Genomic DNA, 8,863 nt, shown 5'->3' with positions numbered 1-8,863 from the left:
TGAATTCCTTGGTTTGCTTTGCTTGCGTGTGCGGCTTTTGCTTTACCTATTAAACTGTCTTTATCTCAACCCACGAGTTTTCTCACTTTTACCCTTCTGATTCTCTCCCCCATCCCACTGCAGGGGAGTGAGTGAGCGGCTGTGTGGTGCTTAGTTGCCGGCTGGGATTAAACCACGACAGCAGCCAACCCCACCACAGAAGTCTCTCCCTTTCCAGATGCAATGCAAAAGCCATTTAATCCCATCTTACCTAGAGAAGTGAAGTGTCTCCCCTAGATTTTCCCAGCATGTTGCCTTAGCTGCAAAACCCCATTTAGACCCATCCTCTGGCCCCTTGTCCACAGGGAGACAGAGCTGCCACAGACACTGCTACTGGCTGTGTACCAGACCCACTGCAGAGGGGGATGGATTTGCAGTACTCACTTGCAGCAGTTCCGGTAGACCACGCCAGCGAAGAACTCCATGCCAACAATGGCAAAGCAATAGTAGAAGATCAGCAGGGTTAAACCCAGGCTGGAGGCAAAAACAGAAAGAGTACTGTGCTGCTCAAGAGTTGCTAAGGCAGGGAAACACAAAGTCAGAGACTGGTTTCTCTGGAAGGAATTTCCAACGGATGGGAAGCAGCACTGAAAACTCCAGACCACCCTCCCCGCCACTGTGGCTCTGCAGTTCTTTGCCTGCTCTCATTCAAGAAGTCCTTGGACAAGGAGCTTGCCACTTGCTGAAGAGAGAAACTAAAAAGCAGCCTGGATTCCCTCCCAGTCTGTCTTTTTCTGGTAAACAAATGTCTCTCCACAGTTTCTTTAATAAAGAACAACACACACTGGTTCTGCCCTCTCCATGTCCTTGGATGCAGGGACTGTGCCAAGAACAGGGTTCTCTAGCTAACACGCTCTCCTCAGACGTCCTTCAAGGGAATAAGGTCTGAGGATGCCCCACTCAAACACCAAGCTCCTTCTGCCCCACCATTTCACAATAATGCTCTCGAGTGGCTGTACTAAGGCCAGGGAAGCATCTGGGGCTGAGTATATTCATGCCAACGTTCCTCCCAAACGGGCTTCTCCTCTCACCAAAAGCTGGGATGGGGAGAAAAATTAAACAAGCATCGACTTCTTAGTTATCCTCCTAACACAAAAGCAGGAGGAGGCCCAGGGTGCTGGAATGTCGCTTATCGCATACTGCTCCAAGAAATTGGAAGATTAACACTCCACTGCAGCACACTGAAGAATCAGTAACAATCAATTGACAGATCAGAGCATAAACACCTTTAGCAGGTTGGACAGGTCCCTATCCTGAGCCCAGCCCTAGACACTAAACCTTCACTCCTCTCTCCCCGCCATCACCCAAAGAGAAGAAGGTAGTACCTGGCCATCCGGGGGAACAACTCAAACATAGTGTCCAGGACATTTCTGTAGCGTTTCTTCAATTTAAATAGCCTGAAAGGAGAAGTCCGTAGTTACCTATGCACAGCAACTTTCCTGGTGCTGTTGGGAATAGTTAAACAGAGTATCCCAGTTCTCTGTACCTCCCAGGTCAATGAACAGTAAGGTTTCCTGACACCAAACTCACAGGATCTGCTCTTGCTCAAGTGGTCTCCGCTCACCTAACAATGTCCTGCTGTCCCACCTGAATGTTTATGACACTTTCAACTAAGTGTTTACAGGATTGAGGAATCTCAAGGAAAAGTCTGTGTCTTTTTACACAGCATGATGCATAAATAGCTATTTTAAAAAAAATTAAAATCATAAGAACTTAAACTAGTCCTGTGTACAGGGTCAGGATTCATTACTCCTTTCCTCAGACATAAGCTTTTCTGTGTTTCCCCCATGACCCAATAAAAATTGATGAAAGAAAACTACCTCATGCCTGCTAATTTAAGATTTGGCAACTCCATCAGCCTTTACAGAAAAACACGGCTGCCAAACACAGGCTTTGGCAGGGGAGCAACAGAGAAAACTTTTTTTTTCCCCCCTTGAGCGTCATAAAGCGTTCTTCAAATCCTCACTGAAGAGCTAAATTGCATTAGCTTGTTTTTAACAAAACAACATTTTGCCTCTCAAATGCCTTCCACCTATGGCTCTCAAAGCGTTCTGCGCAGGCGCATGTACCTCCGTAACAGTCTCGAAATGAGAGGGTTAACCAGACCCATCTTACTGAGCTGCAGAGAGGTTACAGGCCGCAGTCTTGCTTAAAGTGTGAGATGCAGTTAGAGCAGGGTTGTACTTCACCCTAGAAAGCAGCATCCTTTGAAAACTGTAATTTCTGGTAATTCAATGGAAATTATTAAACTGGCTCAGACTGTCTCACCCTGACAGAAGAGCTTTTCTCTGAACAGCATCAGACAATTTAGAGGAGGTGTAAGAACCCCATGAAGGCAGACACAGGATAATCTGCCCCCGATAAATCCCTTGATCTCTATTAGAGATCAGCTTAAGCTCCAAAGCACGGGGTTTCATATCCCATCCCAAGTTTTTGTTATCGTTCATTTTGATAATTCTGGCTAATCTCATTACCCCACATGGCAATTCCCGTTTGCCATGGTCACGTACCCACAGAGCAATCCTTGCCCTCTCCTGGTAAGGAGCTCAGTTCCCAACTGGATTGATGGAAAACCAGCCTGGCTGTTTTCTTTCCCACCTGCTCTCTGCATCCCCCACCCAGCCTTCCCGTCTCACCTCAGCAGCTGAAGGGGTCGCAAGACCACAATGAAGTAGAACGGCTCCATGTTAAACGCCAGTGCCATGAGCCCCAAAAATGCAAACAGGGTGACTGAGAAGTCAAAGCTAGAGAGAAAAAAATATAAAATAAGAGCAGTGATTTATCACTAGTGTTTCAGCAGAGAGGAGGTACTCGGTGCTGCTCCAGCCTAACAAGATGCACAAGGCCAAGGGCAGAAGGATTATAATAGCCTGCTGATGGCCTCATCTACGGGCCTAAAAACTCACCTCAGAAGTCAGTATTTCTAACCCAACAATTTTTGCCATCTCTCAAAACGTCAGTATGCACTTACAGATTCCAACCTGAGGACAGGTACTCGACAGGCCCCAGTCCAGTGGTCTTCAGGAGCAGCTCCACGCCATAGACTGTAAAACAAGATGACAGCCATGGACAGAAATAAGCAGCATCACGTGGAGGGCTCATGCAAAGGCTTGCCCTCAAAGATATGTGGTGCTTTAAGTACAGGACTGCTGAACGTAGGTTTAACAGACTCCCGCCCATCCTCCTTATTCTCAGTGAGATGCCAAAGAGACATTTTCCCTCCAAATCAACACATTTTCCTGTATTTGTGGTGATTTCTCTCCAGAGCAGTCTACAAAGCAGTTAGTTGGCTAACACGCTATAAATGTTGAGGCACAAGCTCCTCTAGGAAAGGCAGAAAGTGGTGTAGGGAGTTCAGTCCTGCCTGTTTATTTCCTTCTATCTCAGTGGAACATATCCACATCTCATAGCCTCGCCTTGATCCTTTCGAAGGGGAGCCATCTGAATACTTCACGCCCTGTCCTGGCAGCACCTTGTGAGCCTGTAGGTTAAAGGAATGCCACAATAACATGACGATGCCCTGGTTCAGTCATCCCAAAGTCTTTCTTTCCAGGTTCCAAGGTGGGAAAGAAGCGAGGAGCTGGATGACCACATCCTTGTGAAAAGAAGTGTTGCAGAGTGCCTCTGCCTTCCAACTTTTGTAACAAGTGTTTTGAAGACTAAGGGCCAGGGAAGCACTAGAGCTACCCAGCAGTCAAGTAAGAGGCTAGCAACCTCTCCTAGATTCTCCAAAGAACCTCCTGCTGCAGTTTTACATGCTATTTTGATTCAATGGAGCTATACTTTTCTTCTCCTGTTGAGCAAGAGACACTGGCAGGAGAAGGAAAGTGAATTCGCATCACTGAAGAGTACCATGGCAGTGCAATGAACCAGCACATGAAGTTGCAATTGCTTATACTTGGGCTGAAAAGGAAGACTAAGGTACACGCTTACGGAGGGGATGATGTTCAGTTAGAAAACTCAGCTCGTCAACTAGTTCATCTAGTCCTTTCAGACTTCTCCTCAGCATGCCCCTGCATTCTGTACTCCAACAGGACTGCCTTGCTTTGCGTGGCAGAGAGCCAGCGCACAGCTGCAATCAGATCAGAGCTGGTAATGCCTCCTGGAATAGTCAGTGCAGCACAGAGCAATGTGAGCAACTCCACACAGAGCCATCACAGGTCTGGAGGAGCTTATCACTTTGCACGCTGTGCCTAACAAAAGGCTATTCTGCTCCCAGGACTGAAGTCAGCTTTAAGAGTAATACAGCAGCTTTTGCAGAGAGTTGCACCAGAGGTAAGAGGCTCCCCAGACTGCAGTGGCGCAGGGAGCTGTGTAACAGTGCAGCAGTGTTCACGTGGGTCTGTGTGGATGCTGATGATCCCTGCCAGGCACAGCATTGTTCTAGATGGAGTCTGTACACCTGTGGCTAAGTTAACTTCAAACTGAATAATCTTCTGGGAACAGAGCTGTCTATTCCCCTCCCAACTCCTTACGAAATGACACAGTTCTGTTGGGAGGCATCAGCTTACTTGTGAGGAAGACTATGTAGCTCCATGGGACGTTTCTGGAGAAGAAATTCCCTCCTGCAAGACACAAGAAGAACTTTTTCTAGCCTTCCCTTTATTCAATCCCTCAGCATCATAGTCAAGAAACAAGATGCGATGTTTCCTACCTTGCAGCATGAAGGTTTCAACAAGAATCCAAATTCCATTCACAGCCACCACAGTATCTGGAAAACAAAGTAAAAACCCATAGCAAAACCACTCCTGGACCAGAGGACATCCATTTCCTAGACTAACAAAGAGAGTACAATATAGGACAAGAGGCAGGGTCAGTGTTTCCAATTCAACTAACAAATTGAACTCATAACTTGGGAGAGTTGCAAAACTTCTACCCTTTCCCAGGCCTTTAACAGATGTGGTACCTTTATCTGCAGAAGGAAACAAAGCTAAAACAAAACAATGGTCTGAATCATGCTCAATATTTTTACTCATAATTATTTTACATTCTGCCATGTTATTACTTGCATATTTCAGCTTCCTCCTAGTTCTGGAACAAGATATTGAGAACCACTAGGTCCCAGCAGTGCAGGACAAAGCCCTGTCAGCTTGGATCTATTGCTGCTCCCCAACATTCAAATCCTGAGAACCGAAGGTGCAGGACTTCTGCTTTTCACTCAGATCTCACTCCACCCCACCCCACTCTCTTCAGTTTAGCATCCGAATTTACAAAAAACATCTCCTCCAACATTCAAAAAAACCCCCAAATTACTGAGCAGGTACAGATCATATAGAACATAGCGAGTAGCACCACAAGTAAGCACTCTTTCTCCACTAGAGAAGAGGAGCACAGAATCATTCTTGCAGGCAGTACAGTTACCAAGCAATCCCTCCAGCAACGAGGATGCTTGCACCTTCTCAAGTGCAAACAGAAGAAGGTGGTTGACTGGCAAGGCAGTTCCTTACCCAGCATCCTTCAGCTGCAAGATAAAAACCTCAAGGCTTGTGAAAGCTAACCACCAACCTACCCAAATGCAACAAGCTGACTCCTACCCACAGAATCAGACCCACAAGTGCGTTACGAAGCAGTGAACCAACGAGCCTCTCCAGAGGACTCAACACAGCGAGAGCTGAGAGCCCAGGTTGCAGCAGCGATCGGTACGAGCATGCAGCTCCCTCCCTCTCCATCAAAACTCCAGAATTTGCACACAAGCCATGGCTCAAACCAAAGACCAGGCCCCACCACGATGAGTCAGAGGGGCTGGCACAGACAGAGCATCCCAGATCCACACGATGAAGGGAGCCTAGCAGAGAGACAGCTCGTTACTTCTACTTACACATGGTGTATTGGAACACGCGGGAATTCACAAGGATGTTGATGCCTGCGTGAAGGAAAGTATGACAAAACAAATGTTTACGCAATCCTCCATACCTCACACGCAGCTTCCTCTATCTTCTCCTTAGAGACATTTTTCATACCAGCCCTAAGCACAGAAACTAAGCAGATTAGCAGATTATTAACTTCTACTTCTTGGGACCAAGTTCAAATTTCCTCTAGAATTTTAGCAGCAATGAACTCATTATCCTTAACCCCCGAGATGCCTTTTTTTTCCTCTATGTACTAGTTTTGTGGTGTGGACAGAGGTAAATGCAGCTGCTGAAGCACTGCCTGTGTTTGGAACAATACATATGCTGTCAAAGAGGGTTGAGTGCATCAGCAGAGATATGTAGAACTCCTGTGGCAGCTGTGTGTTTGGATCAAGATGGTGTTAACTGTTTCCCACCAGCATACAACACTGAAAAAAAAATTGCAGATAAGTTCTTATTTCTGAATGGCTAGATTCAGTCGGGAAACTCGGGACATGGGAGATAAATCACATTTGCACTGTACGAGCGCTGCAACCACATCTTGGGACTAGGAAGACTAGCAGCTTTTGTGAAAACACAAATCCCACTCCACAGTCACTGCTGTGAGTTGCCACCTGGAATATGGAAAAACTCTATAAACTCTACCAGATTCAGCAATCATAAATCCCCACCTAACCTCCGTGCTGAAAAAGGAATACAGCCCTCCATGACCTCAGGGTCTGGTTCACTACAGAGCTTCTGCCAAAAGGTATCTTATTTTCAGGAACCCGGGGTTTGGGTCAGAGCACAGGGAATATTTACATGACAGAAATCTTCCTTGGAGACTCTGAATACACAGAGAGTTAGTTAGTAGGCCTTCCCTCAGCTGTTTACCAGGGACATAAGAGAAGGTCCCTTCAGCTGTCTTTGTAAAGAAATACTTTTCCTGTTAGTTGAACACATGCTGTCATGAAAACACAGCCTGTTACCTTTAAAAATAAGGAATGCTGTCCGTGGAAGGTCATCAAACCAGTGCTCACGATTTCGTTTTGCCTGGAAGCAGAACAGCCACGATCAGAAGTCAATGCTACATCCATACAAAAAAAATGGAGACCCAACTTATCCCCATCATCTGCTTCTTTTAGATTGCCTTTGTGTCTCACCCACCTTCTCTTTAATCACTGGCCTCCTTTGCTCTCCCTCCCGCACACACTTCCCCTCTTCTCCACCCAATAAATACTTACCTTCCATTTTAAGCCAACAACTTCATAGAAATTGTAAAAATCCTTTAGACTGCAAAACAGAAAGAAGCATCTGATCAGAGCCTTGGAGTTGATTAGATCCTTAATTGTCCTTGTCAGGCATCATCAGTAGAGAGTTCCTGGAAGTTATTAACTCCTTATTAGAACTGCAACCACAGCTGATGTAACTCAACACTGACCTCTTCCCCATCTGGCCAAAAGTTACTGCCTTACAATAGCCAGAACAGGGTGCAAAGCCTACCTTCTTTCTGTAACACTACAGCCCTTAGAGGAAACTCTGACTCTGCTGAACTCCAGAATTTTACCACTGAGAGGAAAGACCTGAGGCTTAGATAGCAAACTCTAAGGGATAGAGATTGTACTACTCTTCATGAAGAAGTCTTGGACTGTCTTAATTACTCGTACAGTCCTTTTCTAACGTCTTTGCACATTTTCTTTTCAAGGTAATGATGAAATTTGAAAAAGGACATGAAATCAAAGAAACTCATAAAATGTGAATGCCTGTCTAGGTGCTCAGGGTCAGGACTGTAACAGCTTTTAGGCGTCTGAAAGTGAGGACGCTGAACTTCTCAGACTCTTACTGGTGTCATTAGGTGCCTAAATTTAAGAACTCAGCCTTTCTTCCCATGCCATTTTCAACACTTCTCTGTGGCACTTGACTTTACGGAGAAGCATCGGCACCAGTTTCATGGGAGACTCACTCCGAGCTTGTCTGTGGCCAGAACAAAAGAAAAGGAAGAGAAGGTCTCCTGCTCTAATTCCCTCTACTTCCATGCTGGCTGGAGTTAGCTGCACCCACCCACCAGAATGGTAATTCTCTGCCTCATAACACAGAGGATGACAGTCCTGAAAGCACCAGCAGAACCAGATTTTAATTAACAAAACCCTGGGGGACACAGCCAGCTGCTGGAAAAAAACAAAAACTTGTTAAGCTGCGAGGCTGCACTGTGTGAAGAAATGCTCCTTGCAGGCTCTAATGCTGTTCCTCAATTTCTCGCTCCTTTGTTCTGGCAGGGGAGGTGGGAAACAGAGGCTGCCTGGTGACTGCCAGCAGAGCGCTGTATCCACAAGAGGGCACGCAGGAACTCCATCACCTCCGTAGAAAAACCTCAACTCTCAGGGTACCCACCCCTCCAAACTCCCTGCTTCCCAGACAAATCCTTTCAATCACATAACTCTATTCCCACATCCCAGACAAGTTTCCTTCCATAAACCCAGCCATCCTCTCTGAAGTACAGCCTAGTTTCAGAGAATGAAGCAACCTCCCTGCTCTGGGTGCAGCAGTAAGACCAGTAATACCTACCTGACTAAAGGAGTATTGCTTTGATTCAGTGCTTTGAAAGTGAGATATCGCTCTCTGGCACACATCCGTGGCTTGTAAAACCGCAACAGCCCTTCAAAGTGCTTGAAGGAAATTCCAGATGGCCTCTAGAAACAAGGAAATGTTGTCATAAGCAGCGACATCAGGCAGAAGCACATAGAGGCTAGTGTATTTAATTCCCACTCTGGATTTGTTTTAAGCAGGATTTCTACATTATTGTAAGATGCCATTATAACTAAGCCCCAAAAGTACCCCTAAGCTATTACTTTAACGTACTGAGCTTATCCCAGAGCACAGAGATCAGAAAGCTCTCCTGGCACTCGGTCCCCCCAGCAAATGCAGAGCTGTTCCCTGTTGCCCTATCATGTGAAAATTGTCCAACCAGACACCCCAACCAACACAGTTCAACCGCT

General features: G+C 46.1%; 1 protein-coding gene across 1 annotated transcript in view; it reads right to left on the bottom strand.

The window, feature by feature from the left end:
* TPCN1 (two pore segment channel 1) overlaps nt 1-8,863 on the bottom strand; it is a 51,114-nt gene that overhangs the window by 11,399 nt on the left and 30,852 nt on the right. Inside the window, exons 12-21 of the mRNA XM_009330824.1 lie at nt 8,433-8,557; nt 7,112-7,160; nt 6,857-6,920; nt 5,858-5,902; nt 4,694-4,750; nt 4,551-4,604; nt 3,011-3,083; nt 2,676-2,783; nt 1,365-1,436; nt 424-513 (exon numbers count right to left, since the gene is read on the bottom strand). Of these exons, the coding sequence (XP_009329099.1) occupies nt 424-513; nt 1,365-1,436; nt 2,676-2,783; nt 3,011-3,083; nt 4,551-4,604; nt 4,694-4,750; nt 5,858-5,902; nt 6,857-6,920; nt 7,112-7,160; nt 8,433-8,557 (737 nt within the window). The remainder of the gene's footprint in view (nt 1-423; nt 514-1,364; nt 1,437-2,675; nt 2,784-3,010; nt 3,084-4,550; nt 4,605-4,693; nt 4,751-5,857; nt 5,903-6,856; nt 6,921-7,111; nt 7,161-8,432; nt 8,558-8,863) is intronic.

The sequence above is a fragment of the Pygoscelis adeliae genome, unplaced genomic scaffold (genome assembly GCF_000699105.1).
Source record: "Pygoscelis adeliae isolate BGI_AS28 unplaced genomic scaffold, ASM69910v1 Scaffold358, whole genome shotgun sequence".
NCBI classification, from domain to species: domain Eukaryota; kingdom Metazoa; phylum Chordata; class Aves; order Sphenisciformes; family Spheniscidae; genus Pygoscelis; species Pygoscelis adeliae.
Note: the sequence above shows the minus strand (reverse complement) of the source record. Positions and strands in the feature narration are given on the sequence as shown.